Below are 26,227 nucleotides of genomic sequence, written 5' to 3'. Positions count from 1 at the left end.
AACCTCCAGTGTCAGTAGTAGGAGTTGGCTGGTCTGCTTTTGAAGTTTTCTTGGGCAGAGATATTAATATACCCAGTTTGGATGGAAATGAAATTGAATCCTGGTAGTCAGTTTATGTTTATCAGACAGAACATTAGAAATGTAACTATGTTTGATCCTTGGGCCCCAGACAAGTTTAGAATTCACCTGGGACTACCTTGCTTCTGTGTGCCGTTTTACTGAACATAACACAGACTTAAAGATGAGTGGGGCAGCCCTTGGTTTTACAGACTGAGGCCTGAGAGGAAGAGTGGCCTGCCCCTGGTTTAATTTGTAGAAGGAAGGAGAACATAGCTCTCTGTTCTCTCCTGGAGCTTCCCTCGTCTGATCTCTGTCATCCTTATTTACTTGTTTCTTTTAAAGATTTTACCTTTTTTAAAAAAAAAAAAAGATTTTATTTATTTATTTGACAGAAATCACAAGTAGGCAGAGAGGCAGACAGAGAGAGGAAGGGAAGCTGGCTCCCCGCTGAGCAGAGAGCCTGATGTGGGTCTTGATTCCAGGACCCCAGGACCATGACCTGAGCCAAAGGCAGAGGCCTTAACCCACTGAGCCACCCAGTGCCCCCAAAGATTTTACTTTTGAGTAATCTCTGTATCCAGTGTGGGGCTTGAATTTACAGCCCTGAGATCAAGAGTTGCATGCTCTACTAACTGAGCCAGCCAGGCACCCTATATCCTTATTTCTTTATGGTTGGGTCAGCTAGTTATCTATCTGTCTGTCTATCTGTCTAATTAATTTTTAAATTTCTTGCTTAAATTCAATTTAATTAACATACAGTATATTACTTGTTTCAAGAGGTAGAATTTAGAGATTCATTAGTTAAGTGTAATGTATAGTGCTCATTCCATCACGTGCCCTCCTTAATGTCATCACCTAGTTACCCCATCCCGCCACCCCCCACCCCTCCAGCAACCCTCAGTTTGTTTCCTATAGTTAAGAGTCTTATTTATTTATTTATTTGACACACACACAGAGAGAGAGATCGTAAGTAGGCAGAGAGGCAGGCAGAAATAGGAGGAAGCAGGCTCCCTGCTGAGCAGAGAGCCCGATGCGGGACTTGATCCCAGGACCCTGAGATCATGACCTGAGCCAAAGGCAGAGGCTTAACCCACTGAGCCACCCAGGCGCCCCTAGTTAAGAGTCTTTTATGGTTTGTCTCCCCTCTGTTTCTTATTTTATTTTTCCTTCCCTTTCTTTATGTTCATCAGTTTTGTTTCTTAGATTTCACACATGAGTGAAATCATACGATATTTGTCTTTCTCTGAGTGACTTACTTAGCGTAATACCCTCTAGTTCCATCCACAGGTTTGGTCAGTTCTGTTTTGTCTAGGTTCCTCCTTCCTAATTAGGAGGTCCATTGATAGGTTTCCTTCCTCATGGCCTCTTTTTTTGTTGTTTGTTTATTTTAATTCAGTTAACAGTATGGTGTTCTATTAGTTTCAGGTGTATAACATAGTAATTAAAGAATTCCACACATCACATGATGCCATCAGGATAAGTGAAGGAGCCTCATCTTTTCTGAGTTCTGACATCATCATGGTGTCTGTAGTATAAGGATAGGACAGGACATAGGGAGGAAGAACTCAAGGCTGCTTCTGGAATCTCAGGGCAGCCTTAGAAAAAACAAAAACAAAACTAGCAGTGTTTCCTCTTTTGGAATTGAGTGGGTGATGGCTTTCAATTTTAAGAGCATAAAACTCCTTTTACCTTTAAAAAAAAAAGTAATGACACTTACTTGCAGTCCTTCAGGTGACATGTAGGTGACCATTTCAAGATCAAAACAAGCAATCATGGAAATAAGGTGGAATGGGCTAAATGTCATTTGCTGAACTAGGCTTCAGTGGTTGGCTATGCTAGTCTGGGGTGGGGTGGGAGTGGATTAACACCCACCTAAGGGTGCTGGATGGTTCTAGAACAGCACAATCTGGTGCTGGAGTGGTCTTTAAACTTTATCACAGAACCGTTTAGAGGAATTAAACATGTTTTGTTTGGAAAAGAGAAGGTTGGGGGTGGGAGCCATGGGGGATTCTAGGAGGCCCATTGGTGAGTCACTATTTGACAGAGGTCTTTTTTTTTTTTTTTTTTTTAAGATTTTTTTTTTATTTATTTACTTGACAGAGATCACAAGCAGGCAGAGAGAGAGGAAGGGAAGCAGGCTCCCCGCTGAGCAGAGAGCCGGATGCGGGGCTCGATCCCAGGACCCCGGGATCAGGACCTGAGCCGAAGGCAGAGGCTTTAACCCACTGAGCCACCCAGGCGCCCCAGACAGAGGTCTTTTCTACTCCTAGTGCCGGTAGGCACCCACTGACCCCCTCAGGGAGTATGGAATAGGGTTCTTTCTAGAGAGACAATCAGGTGAACCTGTCACAATAGGCAGTGAACGTGGTCAAAGAAGGGGCTTAGTGTTGGGTGAGCATTTCAGATGTGTCCCCATCTTTTGTGAAGGTTAAGATGGTGGGAGAGCTTGTCCACTCTGTTGCCATGGTTGTGGCTTAAGGGAAAAAGGAGACTTAAATTGCTTAGAAAAATTAAGGTAACTTTAATCTGTTTGACCAGACTTCTGAGTCTATGAATCCCCTTTGGCTTTTTTTTTTTTTTTAAGTTAACCACTGACATTGAAGAGCTAAGCTGCTCTGATGGAGTGAAATGCTGTGTAGACTCCTCACCACCACATGGTGGAATGAACAGAGAAGGAGACGTGTTGCTGGCTCTGAGCTTCTTTAGCAGGCTGGTTGGGATGGGTGACAATGTTGCAGAGATGTCTTTGTGGCCAGGTGGTCCTAGCCCCAGGTTGTGAGTCGCTCTTATTATACTCCAGTACTCTGTACAAATGTAATTTTTGTTATATGCCATCTTGTTATGAACAGGATGGGACTTCTGATCTGTTTTCTTGGTCCCAAGAGGTCCGTAGCTCTCGTGGAAAAGGTTGGTAATGTTTGACTAGACCATTTACAAGGAGTGTTTCCTTGCACTGGAGCATCCTGGATGGATGGAGTTGGCAGATAACCTTCCTAGACCTCAGTGTTTTATGGAAAGTCATAGTGGGAAATAAGGTTTAAAAAAAAATGCAGGTCGTTCCAGTTATAGTTGATGACTTTAAATGGAAGATCGTTTATACTTCATCTGAAAAGCATGGAGAGCCCTCAGAGATTTGTGAGGAGAGTATGCACTTGAATTGAGCAGGGAAGCCAGTCAGGAAAAAGAGACATGGATAAAAGGCAGGCATGAGCTAATATGGCCTTGAATTTGCCTGATGGGGAATAAAAAGCAGAGAACAGGTGCCAGAGACACTGTGTAAGGAGATTGGGTGGGGAGTAGCATAATATGAGGGGCTAAGAACAAGTCATCTGTCCTTCAAAAACTGGGGTCCCAGGGCACCTGGGTGGCTCAGTCGGTTAGGCATCTGCATTTGGCTTGGATCATGGTTCTGGGATCCTGGGATCCAGTCCCACAAAGGGCTCCCTGCTCAATGGGGAGTCTGCTTCTCCCTCTGCCCCTCCCCCCCCACGCCCCCACTTGTTCTTTTTCTTTCTCACAAAAATAAATACATGAAATCTTTAAAGATTTTGTTTATTTATTTATTTGACAGACAGAGATCACAAGTAGGCAGAGAGGCAGGCAGAGAGAGAGGAGGAAGCAGGCTCTCTGCTCGGCAGAGATGATGTGGGGCTCGATCCCAGGACTCTGGGATCATGACCTGTGCCGAAGGCAGAGGCTTTAACCCACTGAGCCACCCAGGCGCCCCAATACATGAAATCTTTAAAAAAATTGGGGTCCCTTCCCTGTTCAACCTATGTTAAACCCTTGTGGTCTGCTGATGGTCTTTTCCTGTCCACAAGGGTCTTATGGCCACATAAGGGAGATAGAATAGGGTACCCTGAGAGAGGGAAGAGTGGGTATGAGCATGCCTAAGAGGTAGCAGCAGGGTAAGGACTGGAAGGTGACACAGGCCCCGAGATTGTGGGTCTTTGCTTTAAGGGGTTCTAAATTTGAGCAAAGGTGAGGTGAACTGGGTCCTGGAGAAAGTGGTTCAAGGTAGTGTCTACTGCCTGGGAAAAAGTGGGTGTTGGTGAGACAGTCTGGCCTTTGGTGCTGGATGACTCCTCTTTGTTCTACCTGTCTGGGAGGGAGGATTCAGTGAATTGAGGTATGAAGGCCCTCTGTGATTTCTCGAACCCTTTTGAACGCAAGAGGTATGTCTGTGAATTTGCCAGATTGTGGCCTCTGTTGTGGTGGGGGGGGTGCAGAACTTAATCTGTTCTTATGTTTCTTCCTCCCAAACTAATCGTGCTTTGTGTTAGAAGAAAGCGCAAAAAGCAGGTGAAAGGGACCATCACATACTCTCGTACATGTAGGAAACGTTCTGCTCTGTTTCCAGAAGTGAAGTAATGGCAAATGGATGGAACCTACACGGACACAGCCCATAGTCTGAGGAATTGTAGCAACTAGAGGAATCAGGAAGAGACTCGATATAATTCCAGTGACCCAAGAGCTGGTTGGCAACCTGCGTTTTCCAGATTCTCAGGATTTTCCAACTTGAGGTTTTGGACACTTTTCCAGAGAGACCCAGAGCAATTAAGGCACTTTTCTGAAACATTGACGTGAATTATTTCAACAGCTGCTCCTTCCTGGTTTGAGAAAGTTTCCTTTTTTCTTGCATTGCTGAAATGTTTTCAAATCATGGCTCTTTGGGCAGAGTCCAGGGGAGAAGACAGGTGGGCATCCCACAGAGTGACAACACTAGCATTGAGAGGAGGGGAGGGCATGTAGTTGCAGGAAGGAAAGGGGCTTTGGGGATTTGGCATTTGGAAAGAAATGACTTGGGTTCCAGAGTAGCACCTGGTTGGTGATGTACAATATATGCTGTCACAATCCCGATTTTGAGGGGAGGATGGGAGTGAGGAATCAAGCCAGTTAATTGAGGGTAGCAGCCTGGTGCGCCTCATACAGAGCTAGGAGGGCTGGCATGTGTCCTGGCCCCTGCCCACCCCGGGAAGCCCTCCTTGTAGGACCTGGGCTGTCCCTGAGCCCTGTGTCCTCTGCTGTGTCAGTGGCCAGGAGATCAATCTTCCTACTGGTTTGTATCTGCTCTGTTTACTGCCTCACACTTGTGAGCCTGTGCTGTTCTTATGGAAAAAAGGAGAGAAATCTGCATACATGCTCTCCTTGCTGAGGGATTCTGGTTTGCTCCTGTGATGCACTAGAGAGTGGTTGGCGGGTGTGTACATCTTATTAGGAGTGAAGATGAAAATTCGTTCTGGTTTGTGATCTAGGCTGGCAGTCGATTATGTCCTTTAATCCCTTTCACTTGTACCTTGGCAGGTAAGGGCTCAGATACATGAGTTTCAATACCTCTTACAGGTTTTGTGCCTTTTGAAGAAAGGGAGTCATTGAATTTGCTACATGGTCCACAGGATACTGCTTGTGCAGTTGAGGCTCACTCCTCCATGAAGTTTCTAGCAATTCAGCAAAGGGCTAAGTTAATGTGCTCTTAGAAGAGGAATTGTGGGTGTGCTGATCTTTGCTCTAGGAAAATTTCCCAGAACCTTGAGAAGGATCCAGCCTCAGGATGGTTTTGAAGTCAGACTGTCCCTGATGGTACAGTAGTTCAGATTTCAGCCTGGGCCTGGGAGATAGCTGGTTTGGGTTTGGATCCCCATTTGACTTCTGTCAGTCTCTGTTTTCTCACCTGTCAGATCTGGGCATCAGTGCCACCCTGTGTGAAGTGTGGGTAGTACCCACATCAATGATAGTACCTCATGTGAAGGAGGAGTAATAATGGCAATACCCTCTGTGAAATGTGGTAACCCTGGAAGTTCCCCCACGTGAAGTACCCCCTGGCCGTTTCCCTTGGGAACTGGGTGGCATTGGCAGTACCTTGTTCTGTGGTCATAAGGATTAAATGAAATCAGACATGTAAAGTGCTGGCACCCTGCCTGATATCAAATAAAGAATTCAGTAATTCTTAGTCACTGTTACGCTTTTCTTTTCCTTGTTTAGTAACAAAATCTCTGGTCAACATGTTAAAGATGATTCTTTCAGTGTCCCAGAAGTTGACATCAGTTGGCTTTCCTGTAGAAGTTTGAAACTGCGTGCCTAATGGTCACTTTCTCAGTGAAGAGTCAGGCCCTCACCTTCTTGCCCCACTGATGCTTGAGCACTCAGGAAGAGGCTTGGACCATGGGAACAGTAGAGCCCTTGCCTTGGCAGTGGTGTCACTGTGGTCTTGGGGACAGATCTGCAGGGCCTGGGTCTTAGGCTGCATCTTGATGCTGGATGGTTAGGTAGGACCTAGGTCTGTGTGAGGCAGCTGGAGGCAGAGCAGAGCAGTGGGGTGGGCCTTGGAGGAGGCAGGAGGGTCTTCTGAGAGGCTGGCTCAGTAAAGGTTTAGGTGAGTGAACGCCACCACCCTCGAGACTCTGCCCCTCTACACCTGTGCTGGCCTTGCAACCTCCCTTAGAGGGCAGATGGCCTGGGACCCTGGGCGACTTCCCACTGAAATTGCTTGGGGTTGGATTTGGCAAGACTGGGGTTCAGAGACACTAGAGTGAGGAAGTTTGGACCTGGCACATGTAGGACAGTGTTTCTCTGGGATGTGTGCTCTTGTGTTTTCACAAGTTTCGAAGGCTTAGAACTGTGCCTTTGCCTGGAGGACAAAGTGTGTTAGCCCTATGTGTGCTTGTGTGGTGACCTGAATATATTGGTCTTGCGTGTGCACATGTGCTGATTGTGCCTCCAGCTTACTTTGGGGTTAGTCTCAGGTACAGTTCAAGTCCCATTAAGGGCATGGTCTGAGCCAGTATGGCCCTTGCAGTTTTCTTTATGCTTTTAATTTATTTCTGTATTCTTTTATTAAGGCAGAGGTTCGTTTGGCGTGTGCATTGCGTCTTGTAACACCTCAGAGTTTTAATACTAAAACCTCTTACCAGCAAGGAGAATTTTGACTAGAGGCAGAAGCAGCAAGCAAATTATGAGACTCTGGTCTTGCCATCGCTCCCCAGAAGGCAGCCCTTAACTCTTCGTAAAACTTCTGTGGGGGCAGTTTGGTCTTGTCTGCTTTGCTTCTCTTAGAGCAGGGTTCTCCAGGCATCTGATCTTCAGTGCAGTTTTCTTTCTGCTTTTTAGATGCCAGTTCATGGGCTGTGTTAGTCAGGTAGCAGTTAGACCAACATGCTAGTCAGCAGAACTAGCAAGCAGGGCCCTGTGTCCACCCGGTTCCTCCTCTTCCCCCTCCTCTTGACCCTTCTGTGAGGGTAAGTGTCCATGTGAGCACTGGTGAGCTCTGATGGCTGAGAGAAGTCAGGTGTGGCTCACCCTCACCTACACCTTGGCTTCAGTTTACCCTGTAGGGTACCTGGGGATGGTGAAAACAGTTGATGGTTCCTTTTTTTTTTCTTTTTTCTTTTTTAAGATTTTATTTATGTATTTGAGAAAGCAAGATCATAAGTAAGCAAAGAGGCAGGTAGAGAGAGAGAGGGGAAGGGAAGCAGGCTCCCTGCTGAGCAGAGAGCCCCATGTGGGGCTCAATCCCAGGACCCAGAGACCATAACCTGAGCTGAAGGCAGAGGCTTAACCAACACTGAGCCACCCAGATGCCCCTGACAGTTGATGGTTCTGTGAATACTCTCCCCGGGGAGCCCCTCTGTTCTTGACATCCTCTGATCATAACTTTTATTGTTGGATACATTGTCAGGTAAGTGTGGCATCTGTTTACATCATTTCTCAATTTGTTCTTAATTGGTGTATGTAGTGTAAGCCACTATTTACTGATAGATGTTGCCATTGTTACAGTTTTTCCTTCTCCATTTGCAGCATTTTAGTCCTGCAGTTTTTGTGATTGCTGTGGTACATCATCAGAGTTTACAACAGTGATGAAGCATCTGGGGCCAGGAACAAGTTCATTGTCCTGCACTTTGCTGCAGGGCCTCAGGACTCCTGGGCTGGCCATGTGGCTTTAATCAGGGCCATCAATGCCATAGTGTGGTTGGTGGACAGTTCAGCTACTTCTGAGAAGTTACCAGTTGGGAGTGCCTGCCTGGCTCAGTCAGTAGAGTGTGTGTGACTTTTGATCTTGGGATTGTGAGTTTGAGCTCCACGTTGAGTGCAGAGATTACTTAAAAATCTTTAAAAGAACAACAACAAAAAAAGGTTACCTGTTGGTATTGACTATTTGACCTGGGCCTTGATGGTCAAAGAAATGAATTCTGCCACTTAGGGAAGCTTGGTTGGTCAGATGGTTGTAGGCGGTTTTGTATTTGAAGACCTGCTGTCAGACTGGATTTCTAAAATTCTACTAAGCCCCACCTTCCTGTCTGAAACTCAGCTTGGGGGTATCGGGAAGGTTTGTGGTTGGACAACACTGACTGTGCTGCCTGCCTGCCTGGGTACTCACCTGCCCCTTTGGATTTGGATCTAGTCAGACCTTTAGTGTTTGGGGAAACTACCAGCTTAAATAGACCTGTGTCCCTGCTTCTTGGTCTCCCATTACCAGCTTGGAAGATAGTACCCTTCTCGGAGATCAAGGTGGCAGAGGTCACCTGAGGCTCCATGTCCATCCAGCTGTAGTAGGATGGCTGGTGGATAATTTCGTTGGCAGTGAGAAGACAGGGAAAAGAGGTGAGGTGCAGTTTAGAGGTGAAAACTGGAGATTCTCTCCCATTTATATTTCTTTGGGGAGATTTCTGCCATCCCACCAACTGCTGACTGACCAAAATAGTACTGTCTTATCTTGGACATTTCAAAGATAAGTTATGTGAACTACTGTGGGTAGACTTCGTTTAGATTTCAGGACTGTGGAGTTATTTTCTTCTAGGCCCAGGTCTTCATTTGTATGTATACAGTAGGGCCGTCTTTAGAATGCTGCTCCCTCTGGGTGCTCTTGAATAGTAAAAGCTTCTCCTTCCAAAGAAAAATATGCTGAAAAGTAAGATAGGGTTCTTTAACACTTGGGCAGTACTTGTAGATGATTACCAGATAGTGTCAGTCTATCTGTTCCCCCTCTTTCTAAATTTGAGTATAGTTGACGCATAATATTACATTAGTTTCAGGTGTACCAGTGAAGCTGTTATTCTCCAGGACCATGGCTTGTGGGGAAGTAAGCTCAGCTCATGGCCTTTATGCTGCTCCTCAGAGAGACTTGGTGTAATTTACTGGTCTTTGTCCTGCTCATGAATATGTAGATTAGGGTTGGTGCCTGTGTTGTTACCAGATGAGAGTGTGTGGGTTGCTGATTTAGGGGCTGTCTTCACAGCTTGGAGAAGGTGCTCAACTGGTAGCTTTGCTCTTGCTTGCATGGTACAATAAGGTTCCAGGTCACCCAGACCTGGCTGTGGAGGCACGTGGTACCTCTGGTTAGGGCCCACGATGCCTCAGTGGTAGTGGATGATAACTGTCTACTGGTGAAAGGAGTTGTTTCACCTTTCCAGGAGGTTGCCTTTATGATAAGTAAGGTGTTGCTTCTTTAAAAGCAAACTCAAGAAAACTTGCCTAAGAATAGAATGGCTGGAGGTTTTATTTCTTGACATGAAAATAAACATGACCTGGCAGCCAACTATAAAGCTAATAGAGGTGATTGAGATCCTGTAAGATGTGGAGGCAGCCTGGATGATATGTTCTTGGGAATGAGACTGGCTGCCATTAGATTTTCTGTTGGCTGCCCTAGAGATGGAGGTGATGTCTTCTGCGGGTGGGACTTTTTGTGATCCTCACTCCCAGATTTTCCTGTTTTGACTGGTCCTGGAGACTCAGGACCACTCTTTACACATCTGAGGACTATTCTTTGTATGTTTTACTATCACAGGCCACACAGGGACATAGGTGTTTGGCAAAGGAGAATGACTGCCTGCTTGCCTTTCCCTAGTCCGAGAACCCCAGACAATTATTTTTGCTCCTCTTTTAATCTGTACCAGGGCAGTTGACCAGGAGATAGGGGTGCTCTGGGCATTCCTGTCTGAAATGATGGGCAATGAAATGTCCTCCCTCTGTGTGAGTTGGTGCTTCATATTGGGGTCACTTGATGTTACTCTTTTTCTAGGCAGCATCATCCATGGACTCAGCTAGTGTGGTGAATCCCCTGGGCCTGGCTTTGCCTCACAAGATAGTTGGGCTTGGTTTCTTAAAATTTGAGCGGGTGGGTTACAATGTTTTCTTTTCATTGATGCTGATTGGCATGACACTGTTTGGGCTACTTGTGTGGGTCTCCTTTGTGTAGAGTTGGTTGTGTCAGGAACTCAGGCTTGCACCCCTGGTGGGCATGTGTTAAGCTTCCACATCTAACCCAGATGCTCCAGGGAATAGTTTTGGATTGGGCTGTGGTATCTCTGGCTTCCATTTTAGGAAATGTTTATGTCTAAGACAAGCTAGTCATTTTTACCATTCATCTATCAGGCATTGCTTGATTGCTTGGTTCCCTTGATTCCCTTGGTTAGAGATAGAGCTGGAAGAGGTATATCCCAGGGAGATGGAGTGCTTTGGGAGGTCAGAGTTGGGGTGAGATAAGCATACTTAAAGTCCATCTGAGACATAATGTTTACTGCTGCTCTCATTTTAACCATTCTACGTTTTTCCAGTGCCATTTTGTGTAGTTTATTTGGTGAGTAGAGGGTGTCAGAGACATGGCTTGTCTGGGAAGCAGGGTTCTAGAGTCATACATTTGGCTGTAGAATACAAGGCCTATGGGCTTTGTTCTGTACACAGTTTGGCCTCAAAGGGTTAAAATGTTGTATGTGGTTCTACCTTAAGAGATGTCGTGCTGAGGGAAATAAGCCAGACACAAAAGGACAAATACTGTATGATTCCACTTATGAGGTCCCTAGAGTTGTCAAATTCACAGAGCTAGAAAAGTGGAATGGCGGCTGCTAGGGGCTGGGGTGGGGAAAGGGGGAGTTAGTGTTTAATTGGGGACAGAGATTCAGTTTTGCAAGGTGACAAAGTTCCGGAAATGGATGGTGCTGGTGGTGAGGGTTGCACAACAATGTGAATGGACTTAACACCATTGAGCTGTAGACTTACTAGCTAAATGGTCAATTTGATGTTACTTATATCTTAGTACATTGGGGGGGAAATGGAATTTTTCTGAAGTCAGAAATGTCTTGCATCCTGCATTTTATCCTCCCAAGAGTTAGTTTAGGGAGAAAAGAGCAAAGGCACTCACATTTTGATGGCTTAGCTTGTGCTGGATGCTATGAGGTTTAAAAAAAAAAAAAAGAAAAGAAAAAGAGATGTGGATATGTGTGATTCTAGAAGGCTCATTATAACGTCATTTTGGGAATGTTGGAGCACAGGGATTCCGTGGGTATTTTTTGGTCCCCACAGGGGTGGGGCTTGGATGCACTTTCTCCAGCTGTGTGGGGTGACATGGGACTCTTAGAGTCTTCGGGGGACTTAGGAGAGCAGTGTCCAGAAACAGATTGAGGTCTTTGCTACTCCAGTGCTTGACTTGGAGATTGAGGGTATTCCTTGTTTCCTATGGCTGTTTGTCAGCAAATTTCCTTAATAGTAGTGTATATTGGTACATGTACACAGAATGGTAGACACCAGTTCTTAGTTTCTCATTAACAGAGATGTTATCTCCTCTTTTGTTCTTGGGTCATTTTCTTTGAGATGTCCTTTGCTAGTGTAACATACCAAGCATCCTCAGTGCTAAACACTAACACTTCAGACACTTCCCAAAGTCTCAGACATGTTTAGATAGATGTGGACATTTGATTAATGAGCATTTTAAATATAGGGGTTTATCTGAAGTTTTGAACTTCTGTGTGGACTTGCCAGGGCAACTGCTGGGGAGCAAGGTGGAAACTCTAGATAGGAGTTGATATATGTCGGGGAACAACATTAATGAGACTACTTAGCGTAAAGCTTGTTGGTTCTGAGAGCCTGCCTGGTGCCAGGGCTTGTAACTTGGTCCTTTGGATGGTCTTGGTCCTTCGGATGGTCTTAAGACTTGAGGTCTGCCCAAGGGCTCAGGTGGGCTCCTGCAACTAGTTATGATTCATTAGGAGGGAGCACTAGAGCATTCAGGTTTGGTGGTATGAAGGGGAGGGATTCCTGGAATGCCCAGGAAAAAGGGATGGAGCCAGAGTGGTGGAGCCAAGCCTTGGAGAGGGAAGGGATCTGTTGGAAAGATTGTACTGAGTGTTTTAGGCTAGAATAGGAAAGGAGGAGGGGAGTACAGGGTGTGGGTGCTGGGGGTAGGTCATGCTTCTTAGCAGTGACAGAGAAAGCCTTTCCAGATGCAAGGCTATAGAGGTCTCTGGATGATACATGAAGCTCTCTGCCTTTTTCCAAACACAGTATAAGGGAGGGTGGGAAGAGCTTCCCCCAGGGGTTGTGGTGGCGCTGTGGCCTTGACTATCTCAGTGTTACTTCTTCCTGGCAAGTTGACTTGCTGTTCTAATTAAGGGTAGGGTTTATATTTATATTGCTATGTTTTTGCCTCAGGTCCATGGTGGAAACATAGTGGTTGGGTATTTATAACTCATGGAGGATGCCATTTCCTACTCTTGCTTCATTAGGCATTGGATAAAGAGATGAACAAGAGCTTTTTCTCCATGGTGTTTGGGGAAGAGAGCCTAATGGGATGCTGGATGTCAAATGTCAAGATCAGCTGTGCTAAGTGTTGAGGCTGTAGTCCTCAGTAATAGAAGGGGGAATGGGGAGGGACTGCTTAGGGAGAGATGCTTAAATAACAGGTGCTTGAGTCTGAAGGATGAGTGGGAGGAGGGAAGGGTTTTCCCAGTTATAGGAACACTGTGTGCACAAGCCCAGTGGTAGAGGCAAGATGTGGCAGTATGAAGAATTGAGACAAGATTAGTGTAAGCCAGGAATGTTGTGTGTGTATATACATATATACATGCATGTCAGATGACTTCATAGGTTCTCATGGGCCTAAAGCAGGCAGGCCCTCAAAGGTCAGGGTAAGATGTTAATAAGCATTGGGGGGTTTTGAGGGGCTTTAGGAATGGCTGCACTGGCGTGGTGTGGAGAGTGAATGATATATTCCTCAGTGAGGGCATGTTGATCATGGCTAAGGGAAGATAGGCAGGGACAGATCAGGGGCCTGGAGGGCACATACTGGCTGTTACCCAGAGGATGCCTCCTAGGTTTGACAGTAGAGACAGGCCAGTTTTGGTTGCCAAGGATGGGCTTGTGTAGCTGGCCTCACTGTTGGCTCCTTGGCTCTCATGGGGCTGGTTCTTTGCCTCTCTAGTATGCCAAGTCATGCTCTCCCCTACTCCATGGGGACAGAGGGTTAATGAGGCTCCATGCTTTGGAGAGAGCAGGTACTGCTTTGTGCCCTGGGGCCAACTCAGAGCTGGAGCATCTCCTTGGTGTGCCTGTGCCCTGACTTTTTGTTGTCTGTGTGTCTGGGTCACCTCTGTCCCTTTGCTACTCACTCAGCACAACCTGTCAGGGCTGCAGTTTCCTCCTGCATTCAATAGGTAGTCCCATGTTTTCAGCTTCTGGGGCTGTACTGTCTCTGTTGCTATAACTCAGTTCTGTCTTATAGGTGGAAGCAGCTGTGGACATTGCGTATTTGAGTGGGTGTGGCTTTGTTTTAGGAATACCCTTCATAAGGACCACTCAGGCAAGTTTGCCGACCCTGGATTAGAAATCGAATTGTTGGCCCAAGTTAATCATTCCCTGGCCAGCCAGCGCATAGGGCAATATGACCTCTGGGCTTCCTTGTGATGTTTTATGGTTGCCCTGCCTCAGTTCTTGCCTTTCTGATAAGGCTGACCCGGGGAATCCCCTCCTTGACAATGTGGTGGTGCAGTCTCTTAAGACCTTTGCCAGAGATGGTCTAGGTAACCCTTTTCTTCAGGGGCACTCAGTTTTCATGGAGCAAGTAGACTTTGTGGACTTACAGATGGAAGAAGGTGAAGGGTATTGTTGGGTTTCATCTTAGAATTTTTTGTTTGCCTCATGTTATTTTCCAGAACTAGATTAGAACCAGGGTGATAAATATTTGGTTACAGACACAGTTGAAGAATTTTTAGATAGCACAAATGTTTGGTGAGTGCAGATGGTGGTAGAGGAGACAAGAGGTGTGCAGTTTCTTTTAGGGCCGGGCCTCAGATGAGGCCCTTTGGGGGTGCCTTGGAGAGCCCAGGCTGTTTAGGTGACTGTGGCCCCAGAGATCCATCTCTGCGCTGGCCATGGATGCTGCAGCTGGAGTGTGTCTGCAGAACTGGAGTTCCCCAGACAGCAGTTGGTTTTTGGCCAGTGTTCCTCCCCTCAAGTTTAAAGGGAGCCAACCTTTTGCCTGAGCTAGAGAGGATGAAATGGCAACAAAGGACTTCTGTTCCCCAAAGTGCAGTGACTTGATTTCATGTAAATTACTATGGCTACCTTCTTACCGAGGGTGATTGCCCCCCTAAACTGGGAAATCATGTGTTTGGGTGGGTTTCAGAGTTGGGGTGGTACGTGTGTGTATGGGTGTGCATTTAGACCCTGGTGTGGGGGTCAAAGCCAAAACATAACGATTTATCAAGGGAGTGGAAGAGTCTCTTAATGAGTTGGTAATTGTGTATTTAAGAGTTACTTGATACTGTTTTAGATGTATGGGTTGGAAATAAAAACAGTAAAAGCTCTCTAAACCCAGCCAATGCGGGTGGATGGCAAAACAGTCCAGATGATGTATCAGTAAAAAGCAACTACAGTTTATTTTAGAGAAATGCTCCTAGTTCTGATGGTGCTAAGTGATCTCTGCCTGGTTTCTGTTCCTTTGTGAATTTCACACTATTTGTATGGGGGGACTAATGCTCTGGGATCCTCATATAGGTTCCTTTTCCTTCAATGTTAAATCATCCCTGCCTGTTCATTTCATAAATATTTATCAAGCACTGGTATGTGTCTGACCCTGTTCTAGGTGCTTGAAATAAAAGCACGCATCAGGCAGACAAAACACCCCTTTTCTTGTGGCATTTCTGTTCTTATTGGGTGAGAAAGTCCATAGATAGTAGCTGCATAATATGGAATATGCAGAGAGGCTGGGCCTGTGAGAGAGAAAGAGTAGGGTGGGCCTGCAAAGGAGATATTTTGAGCATTGACTTGATGGGGAGAGAAGGGAGCATGGACTTTGAAGGGCCTGCCATCTGGGGGGTGAGAGTGATCAAGGCTGAGGGAGCAGGTGTAATACAAACCCTGTAACAGCTACTGTTAGAATAGACCATACAAACATTTCTGAGAAATTGTGTGAAGCTAAATATGAACTGGACATTTGCTTTGCTGACATTTAGGGATTATTATATGGTAGTTATGTTTTCAAAGGTCATTTTTAATTTTGGATGCTGGTTAAAGAAGTGATTGTTAAAATGATAAAGTATCTGGGATTTTGTTTAAAACATAAAAAGACCCCAAGGTGGGAAGGTACTTGATTTGTTGAAGGCATGACCCAGGAAGCCAGCCTGGCTTCCTGGGGCAGGATGAGCAGGTGGTCCCCAGGCAGGCCTCAGGCCAGGAGATGATAGTGCTTCACGGAGCAAACACCCAAACATGGTGTGGCCAGTGGAGGTTTGAGAATGTTGGGCTTCAAATGTGTTTGATGGCAGAACCAATAGGATTTCCTGATGGACTGGGTAGTGGGTAGTCTTATCAGGAGGGCAACTCCTGCTTTTAATCTGAGCAGCTGAAAGACTAGGTTTGTTGTGAGCTGAGATGGGGAAAGCTATGGTTGAGTGTGAAAGTGGGAGTTTACTTTAAAATTTCTTGCACGTTGCATTCTGTCCTGTGATGCAGGATGTGTATTGTGATGAACACATTAAGATGGCCTTCTTCCTTGCAGGGTTAACTGTCTTGGAAATTGTCATCCAAAGTGTCTTGTGGTCTTACAGAGTAGAATACTGGATCTTTGTTGAGTAACAGTTGTCCACAGGTACATGGGTGTATTCTGTTCATCCATCTTTCCTCTGTCTTTTTCACACTGTCTTGGTTACTGTAGATTTCTTTTTTTTAAGAGGGGGAGGGAGGGGCAGAGGGAGAGCAGATCTTAAGCAGTCTCTATGCCCAGTGAGGAGCCCAGTGTGGGACTTGATCTCACAACCGTGAGATCATGACCTGAGCCAAAATCAAGGTGCCCCTTGGTTACTGTAGCTTAATGGTGGGTCTTAAAATCAGGTAGGGTAAGTCCTCCAAATTCGTTCCTCTTTTTCAGTTGTTTTTACTATTCTAGGTCCTTTGGATTTCCATGTAAATTTTAGAGTCAGATTGTTTTTTTTTTTCTATAGAAAAAATTCTGGGAATTTTTTTATTGGGTTTGCATTTAATCTGTGGATCAGTTTGAAAGAGAATTGACACCTCCTGACCCATGGACAAGGCATGTCTTCATTTAGGTTTTCTTTCATTTCTCTTAGTGATGTCTTACTATAGTTCCTCTTTATAGGTCTAGAACATTTTGGGGGGGGTGGACAGTGAAGCAAAGTTTATTGAGTGGTGTCAAAGTGATAGCACAAAGCTCCTAAGGAGGGAGGGGACCTGAGAGGGTTACCCTTGACATCTTTTTAAAAATTAAATTTGGGGCGCCTGGGTGGCTCAGTGGATTGAGCCTCTGCCTTTGGCTCAGGTCATGATTTCGGTCCTGGGATGGAGCCCTGCATTGGGCTCTCTGCTCAGCAAGGAGCCTGCTCCCACCCCCCCCACCCCCCGCCTACCTCTCTGCCTACTTGTGATCTCTGTTTGTCAAATAAATGAATAAAATCTTTAAAAAAACCACACACACACAAAATAAAAATTAAATTTATCCTGGGGCACCTGGGTGGCTCACTTGTTTAAGCATCCGACTCTTGATTTCAACTCGGGTCATGATCTCAGGGTCCTGGGATGGAACCCCATGTTGGGCTCCAAGCTCAGTGGGGAGTCTGCTTGAGGATTCTCTCTCTCCTTCCCTCTGCCCTTCCCTGTATGTGCACACACTCAAGCTCTCTGTTGAAAATAAATAAGGATAAATTTAATTTTTTCAAAGATTTAAGTATTTCATATTTATGCTGTTGTAAATGGATTTTTAAAAACTGTGGAAATACTGCTGACTTGCATTGACCTTGTTCCTAAGAGGTAGGTGTTCGGAAAGCCTCTGCTGCTGGGCTTTCCATCTCCATTGCAGAGTGAGGCCATGGCTCAGGTGATATGAAAAAACCAGGGTTAACAGTGTCCACTGTGTTTTCTAGCCTGAATGGGGCTAAAAAAGAGTGGCAGAAAGTGCCCCACTCCCCAAAAACTAGCCCAGATGGTGGCTATGGCTGGTCCTGGGCCTCACTGAGGAGGATGCCATGTGCTTCTTGGTGCCCAAAGGTCTTTCCATAGAATTCACTGATGTTTGCTTTTTTTTTTGCAAGTTCTCCTGTGGGAGTGTTTCTCACTATCCATGAACTGTGAATTGCTGTGAACCCAGTTTAAAAATAAAGGTTTTATATCAGAGCCAAGCTCCTGGTAGTCATGTGAGCACAAAGAATGACAGCAGAGGTGATGCTGACAATATTCACCAAGCTACAACTGACAGCACTGCCTAGGAGTCTGGTTTGGCTCGTTCTCTAGGTTTAGCCTCTGTGGGTGGAGCCCTGCATATCTGATGTCACAAAGGAGGGGGAAGTCCTAGGGCCACACTGTCTCTGTGACCTTGGAGAGTTCTGAACATTCTTGATCCTTAATTTTCCTGTCTGTAAAACAGGCAGCTGGTTCCTCTCTGGGCAGTTTTGTAACCCCTGTGGAAATGATCCTCAGAGTAAAACTTCGAGTTGCCCTATGGAGGTAAAGTCTGCCAGGCTCCAGGCACATGACCCTCAGCTTCTTGAGGGCAAACCCTACAACTGCCTGGAATAATGGGTGGTTTCTCTGCCATTTTTGCGAGGGAGTGTGGACTGGGGAGCAAAAAGGTTATGTCTGTAGAGGGAGATCTGGGTGACTCTGGGCAAATTCCTGAATATTAGATCTATCATATCCCTTGTCTGTAAAATGGGGATGATTGTGTAACCCAAAATTGTTCTTGGGATTCAAAGAGGTAGAGAATTTTAGCATAGTAACTGGAACTCGCTACTGAGCACCTATTAAATTCTCGATATTACTGTTTCTGCTATTAATGTTATTACTCTTTTAACCAGAATGTTGAACCATTTGCTATATATTCAGTATGTCAGGTTGTGGCTGCTTATTACCACCTCATATCTCTGACCATATTGCTGAAGTCAGTATCTGGGACGCTAGGGTTTATTGGTTAACACTGTATTGGGTCATAGGTCAGAGAGTGATAGAAATTTATTTCCTCAGCCTGTCCCCCTGTGGAAAGTAGCACAGGCACAGTTGTGGTTGAAATCTAAAATTTTGCTATATAAATTTGGGTGGGAGATAACTGAAAATCATCCATATATTCCAGAAGATTTCCTTGGAAATTCAGTGTTTCTTTTTCTCTCTTTTACTTTAGGTTGGTCAGCACGTTGACACAAGTTGCCTTTTGACGTAGCTGCCGCCATGGCCAGCTGGTAGGACTAGCATCCCATGCACAGAAGCCAGGTGAGTGTTTGGTGTCTGGTATCTGTGGAATGACTTGCCCGGCTTCTTGGACATTTGAAACTGAGCACTGCTTGAGAAGCTTGCAGCCACTTCTAGAGGAAAGGGAGGGAAGCAAGTCCCTCCAGGATTGTGTACTGGATTGTCACCACGGGATCACTGAGGCCCTGCCCTTGCTTCCAGGGAGGCCATTTCTTCTCCCTTCCTGTCTCAGGGTTCATTCACTTGAAAAGCCCAGGCCTAAATGGAATAAACCTTCCAGGGAGTGTCAGGAGTAAAAGATAATCCTGGCCAGGTGGCCTTTTGCCCTCTCGCCATTTTTGTGATTTCTCAACACTGACCAAAATGAGTAGAATTTTTCCCTGACCACTCTCTGTGGCACAGGGCCTGGCACTAGTGGTTGGAGCTGGTTGCCCTGACGTCCGACTCATGCCTGTGCAGAAACTGAGGCAGCCTGACCTCTTGCTTAGGGCCCTCAACTCAAGAACTGTCAGAACCTAGCAGGACTGATCTTGACCCCTGGGTGGGATTTTTGTCTTGTTATTAGCAGGGTTTTCCCAGCCATGTTTTGGCTGAGGACTGTCTGTCTGGAGAAGAACTTAAGAGCTCAGAGTTAGAACTTTAAGGCAGGTTGGAGACCTCCTGGGTTGGTCAGCTGCTTCCTTTTCCAGGCCAGCCAGCAGGTGACTTGCTGAGAGGTGCATGCCACTCTAACAGCACCATAGTTGCATGGAGTGAGAACCAGCTGCCTGGATTTGCCTGCTTCTTGACAATAGTTGGGATTAATTTTGTGAGGTTTTTGCTCTTATTTGCATGTAGCAAAAAAAAAACCACATGAGCATAGTCAAGTTAATCCTGTTAGTGGGAAAACAGTTCCAGAATGTTCTTTCAACAAACAAGCTTTATCAGTACTTAAAAAAAATTTTTTTTGAAGATTTTATTTATTTATTTGTTTGTTTGGGGAAAGTGAGCTCAACAATGAGTTGGGGAGAGGGGTAGAGGGAGAAGCAGATTCCCCGCTGAGCAAGGAGCCCAACTTTAAAAAAATTTTTTAACAATTAAGATCTAATTTGTCTACCATACATTTCACTCATTTATAGTATACGATTCGGTGATTTTTGTTTGTTTGTTTATTTAATAGTGTTGTGCAACCTTCACCTCTGTCTAGTTCCAGAGCACTTATCACCCCAAAAAGAAATTCCATCCTCATTAGCTATCACTCCTTATACTCCCTCTCCCACTAATCTGCTTTCTCTCTCTACGCATTTGCCTGTCCTGGATATATCAGCAGAGTTACCCAGTATATAACCTTGTGTGTCTGGCTTCTCAGCGTAGTTTTTGAGGTTCATCCACATTGTAGCATGATTCAGTGCTTCATACACTTTTATGGCTGAGTAATAATTCCATCACATGGATGGACCATGTACTCATTCACCTGGGATAAATTTGGGTGTTTCCACATTTTAGCAGTTCTGAATAGTGCTGCTGTGAACATTTGTGTACATAGTATGTGTGGATGTGCTTTTTATTCCTTTGGGTATATACCTAGGAGTGGAGTTGCTGGGTCATAATGGTAACTGTTGAACATTTTGAGGACCTTCCAGACTGTTGTCGTGGCAGCCGTACCATTTTACATAGCCCAGCCCTGCCTGAGGTCCTCAGAGTTCTGGAGACAAGAAGTAACCTTAAGTCTGTGCTGGTTTCCCAGAGCTAGATGAAGTTTGGATCATCAGTGTTGACGATGCTTAATACCTGGTCCTGGTGGCATAGTGGGACATCCACAGGGGGTGGGCCTGGCACTTGGCTGTTGATAGGCTATCTTTAGACATTAGCATTCAAAAATCAAGGAACTTCACATCTGAAAAATATCTCCCTTGAACCCCAGCTCAGTGGGGTTAGGGACTTCCCTTGTCTTGCAGCTCAGGTCATTGTCTGAAGGCAGTGGGCTAGCTTAGTATTCTCTGAGGTTCTAGGATGGGAGCTCCACCATTTGCCTGGTTCTTTGTTAACTCAGAAGTAGTAAGTACGTGCTGAATGAATGAATGAAAGCAAGCTCCTCCTTTCCTGTCACAGGGCCAGCAGGGAAGACACAACCATAGCATTAGAAGCAGACAGTTTGGGGGTTTAAACTCCTAGAAGTCATCCTAAGTGTTCTTTCTGGCCTTGCCTCTCCCTACCCAGTACATGAAGGGGCTTGATAGGAAAGGGGCTGTCTGTGAACAGTTATGGCATATGATGGTTAATGCCAGACAGGCAAAAACACCCTTGAATAATTATTTTTTAAGATCTGTTAATATGTCAGCTTATACTTTTTGTGTGGGGTATAAGTCACCTCAGCAATTTGGCTTTTCTCTGGTTAATACTAGTCCATACCCACTTTTAATTGTACCATGGCCTGTGGTCAGCTAGTACCTCCCTGTTCCTGCCATCCAGGACTCAGTGGGCACAGAAGAGGAGCGGGGCAGGAGGAAGGTAGGTTCCTGATGAACCCTGAGGTATTCACATAGCCCCCACACAGTGCCCCACCATGTACACAGTGGAGGTGTGTACACCTTGGGTCAGACTGTCAGCTTGGGCTAATGGATGTGGCATCTGCCTCTTGAATTTTTCTTGTCAGGAGCTGTGTTTGTTCAAGTGCACACTGTTAGTGTGCTGAATGACTAACCTTATGTTGGGTGTTAAGGATTAAAAATGGGTGTGACTTACAGAAATACAGTTCACAGAGAAAGTGAATGTGGATGTCTCTAACCAAGGTATGGAAAGATGCTCAGATCTTTCTGATACTAAGAATAGTGCTCTTTGGAGCTTCCCCAAAACAACATTTCTGACCTTTTGTCCCCAGAGGTGCATACCAGTGTGTTGGTGGAAATCAGGCACTGCCATATGTTGCCTTTAGAGGTTCACCACTCCTCAGAGAGAGATTGGCTTACCCTTTGCTCCAGAAATTCCACTTCTAGAAATGTATCACAAAGATACACTGTCAAAAATAAGAATTGTGACAAGGATGTTCCTTACAACATTCTGAAGTAGCAAAGATGGAAATGACTTAACTGAATGTCAGTTGGGACTGGAGGCGGTTAGGGGTAGAGCTTCTGGTGAGGTGGTGTCAAGTCCCTGAAGGAAAGAGGCGTGTCCTCATGTCACGGTGACAGGATTTCTAGGATGAAAAAATAAGTGGAAAAAACAAGGTGGAAGATAAAGAGATGTCGTGCACTTACCTGTCCAAGGGAAGATGGGGAGACATGGCTGTATGTGTTTGTGTTTGCTTATATTTTATTTTTATTTTTTTAAAAAATTTTATTTATTTATTGGACAGACAGAGATCACAAGTAGGCAGAGAGGCAGGCAGAGAGAGAGGAGGAAGCAGGCTGCCCGCTGAGCAGAGAGCCCAATGCAGGGCTCGATCCCAGGACCCTGAGATCATGACCTGAGCCAAAAGCAGAGGCTTTAACACACTGAGCCACCCAGGCGCCCCTATATTTTATTTTTAAATATAGGAAATCTAAGCCATAAATGAACAACATGGTCATTTCTGGGAGGAAGGCTGAGAAGAGACAGGGTTACCAGGAGATGTATCTGGCTTTCTTTTTTGGTGTAGCACCAGATGGGTGTTTTACGTAATTATAAACAAAAGTATGGTAGATGTTGTTTGGGGCAAGGGAGAGAAGCAACCCCTAAAAACCAGAAGCAAAAGGAAGTGAATAGGAATCTAGGTATATGTCAGTTGTGACTGAGGTTGGTGACTTAATATCTGAGAGAATTTCCTTTGCTAGAGTTTTAAACATAGTAGTTAGACTGTAAATGTTATAATGTGATAAACCATAAGAGCAAAAACTTCTTTTTAAAAAAATCATTAACTGTTTTTAGGAATTATTTTTGGTTTTAGGTTAATTATACCAGTAGTCTTATTGTTATATACAGTAGTGCCCCTTGCCCTATGAGAACACTTTCCAGCACCATCATGGGATGCCAGAAAACGTAATACTATCAAACCCTATATATACTATGATTTTTCCTATGCATGTATACTTAAAAATTTTAGTTTAAAAGTTAGAAGCAGTAAGAGATTAACTACAATAACTAATTGTAATAGAACTGTTAGAGATATACTAAAATAAAAGTTGTGTGAATGTGGTCTCTCTCTCAAAATATCTTAGTACTGTACTCACCCTTCTTGGGATGATGTGAGATGATAAAATGCCTGTGTGATGAGATGGAGTGAGGTGAGTGACGTAGGTGTTGCAACATAGCATTAGGCTACTATTGACTTCTGTTGGTCTGCCAGGGGATCATCAGCTCCTGGACCGTGATTGACTGCAGGTAACTAAAACTGTGGATAGTGGGGACAATTATATTGCAGGAGAAAACAAGCAGTTAATGTCTTTAAGAATCAGAATTTTCAGCACTAAGAAAAATACAAATATAAAATCAAAGCATTTAAGTTACATTTTAATTCTAAATCTGCATCGGGAATGTCCTCATTGTGTAAGACTGCGAAGGGTGGGACAGAGGAGTATGAATAAAAATGGATTCCCAAGTTGGAACATCAGATGTGTTAAAAATCCACAGGTTCATTTATATTGGTGCTGGAAAGGAAGAAATGCTTTGGTCCTCTTTGGAAGGTTCTATTGAACTGATTCATTTTTAAAACTGGTAAATAGAAACTAGTATTTATTCTTTCACTTTTCTATGGACTGAACTCTCGAGGAACAAAATGGAGAGAGCAAGCTTGCTTCACAGGTTCAGTGCTGCCCTGCATAACTTCCTGGAACTCTTTGTACCCTCACTGTCCAATGTGGCACCTGGAATAGTTTGAAGAAGTCAAATTTTCATTTAATTTTAGTCTTTAAATAACCACATGCAGCTAGCAGACAGTGCAGCTATTAACATATTCTAGCTAATTAAAATGAAATGATGGAATTAAAAACTTAAAAGTTTTTAGGTACCTAATGAAATGTGAATCCAGACAGTGATCCTCTGTAGCTGCCTGCCATCAAGGAGAATGTGTGTCCTTCTGTAATGACGTGTGCTTGGTTGGGCCTCAAAATCTAGTTTATAGTAAATCAGGGGCATGTTGCGTTATAGTTACAGGGATGCCAACTTGACTGTGGGAAACAGGATAAATAAATGTGTGGTTGAAAGGAAAGGTTGGAGGGGCACCTATAGATTTCAACCATGTGTGGTTGACAAAGATTAAGAAATGCTTGTTGCAGGGGCGCCTGGGTGGTTCAGTGGTTTCTCTGCCTTAGGCTCAGGTTATGATCTCAGGGTCCTGGGATCGAGCCCCACATTGGGCTCTCTGCCTAGCAGGGAGCTTGCTTCCCCCTCTCTCTGCCTGCCTTTCTGCCTATTTGTGATCTCTGTCAAAGAAAGAAATAAAATCTTAAAAAAAAAAAAAATGCTTGTTAAATTGTTGGAGCTCAGCTCATGGAATTGTGGTTTGTTTATGCTGTAGAGATAAATACTGACCAGTTTATTCATAAAATGAATGCTGTGTAGAATTTGCTTCCCAGGAGCCAGTAGAGTGTGGGGGAAGGCTGAGTGTGGAAGACCTGCAGGCTGAGTGATGGATGTGCTCTGTTAGTCATGCTCTTCTTGCTACTTCTCTGGGTATGTTTGCAGTTTTCCATAATCTAGGATTTGAAAAATGGGCTTAATCCAGGTATTCTCTCAGGGAACTTTATGACATCTGTCACCCAGGGCAGGGGAGACAGCTGCTTACAAAAGTGAGGGTGGTGGCCACTTGTGGTTAGTTTAAAATTCAAACAGAAAACCTTCAGATTCTGGAATTGTTAATGAGGATCTGTGGCTGGTGGCCTTTCAGGTGGAACAGCTTCCGATTACAGCATCATTACTTTCTGTAATAATAATACTCACAACTACCTTTCACAGAGCCTTCAAAGAGCAATAGTTATAAAGTGGGTATTGTTCCATTTCACAGGGGAGGAAACTGAGGCAAACCAGGCATTCTGATTTTTACCTGATGCACAGTGATGCTGATGGCACCTTCCTTTCCTTTCCCTGAGCCTCTAGCCTCCCTCTCCAGTACTTGGAGCTCATTTTACCACTGCATGTGGTTCTTCACTTCAATACTTTAACTCTGATATCCCATACTTTGTTTTCTCACATAATTTATGTTTGGGTTTTTTTTTGTTTTTTTTTAACATTTTATTTATTTATTTGAGAGAGAGTGAGAGAGAGCATGAACGAGGAGAAGGTCAGAGGGAGAAGCAGACTCCCCGTGGAGCTGGGACCCCGATGTGGGGACTAGATCTCGGGAGTCCAGGATCATGACCTGAGCTGAAGGCAGTCACCTAACCAACTGAGCCACCCAGGCGCCCAACATTTTATATATATATATAATTTTTTAAAAAAGATTTTATTTATTTATTTGACAGGGAAGAGACCAGAAGTAGGCAGAGAGGCAGGCGGGGGTGGGGGGGAGCAGGCTCCCCACTGAGCAGAGAGCCTGATGCGGGGCTCAATCCCAGGACCTCGAGATCATGACCTGAGCCAAAGGCAGAGGCTTAACCCCCTGAGCCACCCAGGTGCCCCCAATTTAATATATTTTTGATTAGAAACCACACCCACCTCACTGGTGTCATATCTCCATAGTAGCCATAGCCAGTGAGGAGTGGATAAAATAGATGATTTGATTCTGTGTGTGATTTAGGGATTATCACTGTAACTCTTCATGGAAGGGACCTCACTCTTTGTCTCTTGAGCCGGTGTCCACTTACCTCCTCCTTGTGTATCTTCCCAGAGTTTCCTAGGAGGAGGCCTATCATGGGGTCCAGTCAGCCCCTTTGTTCCTGGTAGAAACTTAGCAGGTTGGGGTGCCTGGGTGGCTCAGCATCTGCCTTCAGGTCAGGTCATGATGCCAGGGTCCTGGGATCAAGCCCCTCATCAGGCTCCCTGCTCAGCAGGGGGAGTCTGCTTCTCCCTCTCAACTCCCCCTGTTTGTGTTTCCTCTCTTGGTTTGTCTCTCTCTGTCAAATAAATAAAATATTAAAAGAAAAAACCCCACAACATTGTAGCTTAATAAAAGAAAGAAAGAGAGAAACTATGCAGGTATTTAGATGAGCAAGTAAAATACCCGTGTGACTGAGGCAGGTGGCATATTCCCAGTAGTGTATTAATATAAAACCATAGTGTGTGTTGTTTTGCTTTTAGGCAGTGTGGATCCTATAATGAACCTGACTTAAATCGTGTTCTGCTGATGGTGGTTTGTGTGACCCCAATTGTCTGAGGCCTTGCCCTCTTTCTGCCTTGGCTCCCCATTGCTAAATTGATCTTTGCCCACGTGGCCATGCTCTCAGGCATTGGCTCCTTTGGTTGGAGGCAATTCTTAGTTCCCACTTGTGTGGTGGGTTTGTTGTGAGTTCGTCGCTGTAAGAACTGAATGACTGATTCACAGAACCTAAAATTCACCAGTTTAGCCATTTCAAAGTTGGCATTTAATACATCATTTCTGTCAAATTCCAGAATGTTTTTATCCCCAAAAGAAGCCTGTACCCATTAGCAGTCATTTCCCACTTTTCCACCTCTGTGCCCTTCAGGGCCCCTAGCAACCACTAATCTACTTTCTGTCTCCATGGATTTGCCTGTTCTGGGCATGTCATAGAAATGGAATAATTTTTGATTCTCTGTGGCCTTTTTTATCTGGCTTCTCTCATTCAGTATAGTA

At 44.9% G+C, this 26,227-nt stretch overlaps 1 protein-coding gene across 8 annotated transcripts in view; it reads left to right on the top strand.

The window, feature by feature from the left end:
• GATAD2A (GATA zinc finger domain containing 2A) overlaps positions 1 to 26,227 on the top strand; it is a 105,565-nt gene that overhangs the window by 23,180 nt on the left and 56,158 nt on the right. For 7 of the 8 annotated variants that reach the window (XM_082706521.1, XM_082706525.1, XM_082706527.1 and 4 more), the window contains exon 2: positions 18,455 to 18,543. In XM_082706521.1, coding sequence (XP_082562647.1) covers positions 18,529 to 18,543 — 15 coding nt within the window. In that variant the 5' untranslated portion in view covers positions 18,455 to 18,528. Of the gene's footprint in view, positions 1 to 17,765; positions 17,785 to 18,454; positions 18,544 to 26,227 lie in introns of those variants that run through there. The other variant, XM_082706523.1, reaches the window with a different exon arrangement.

This window comes from Mustela nivalis (genome assembly GCF_964662115.1).
Source record: "Mustela nivalis genome assembly, chromosome: 1".
NCBI classification, from domain to species: Eukaryota; Metazoa; Chordata; class Mammalia; order Carnivora; family Mustelidae; genus Mustela; species Mustela nivalis.
Note: the sequence above shows the minus strand (reverse complement) of the source record. Positions and strands in the feature narration are given on the sequence as shown.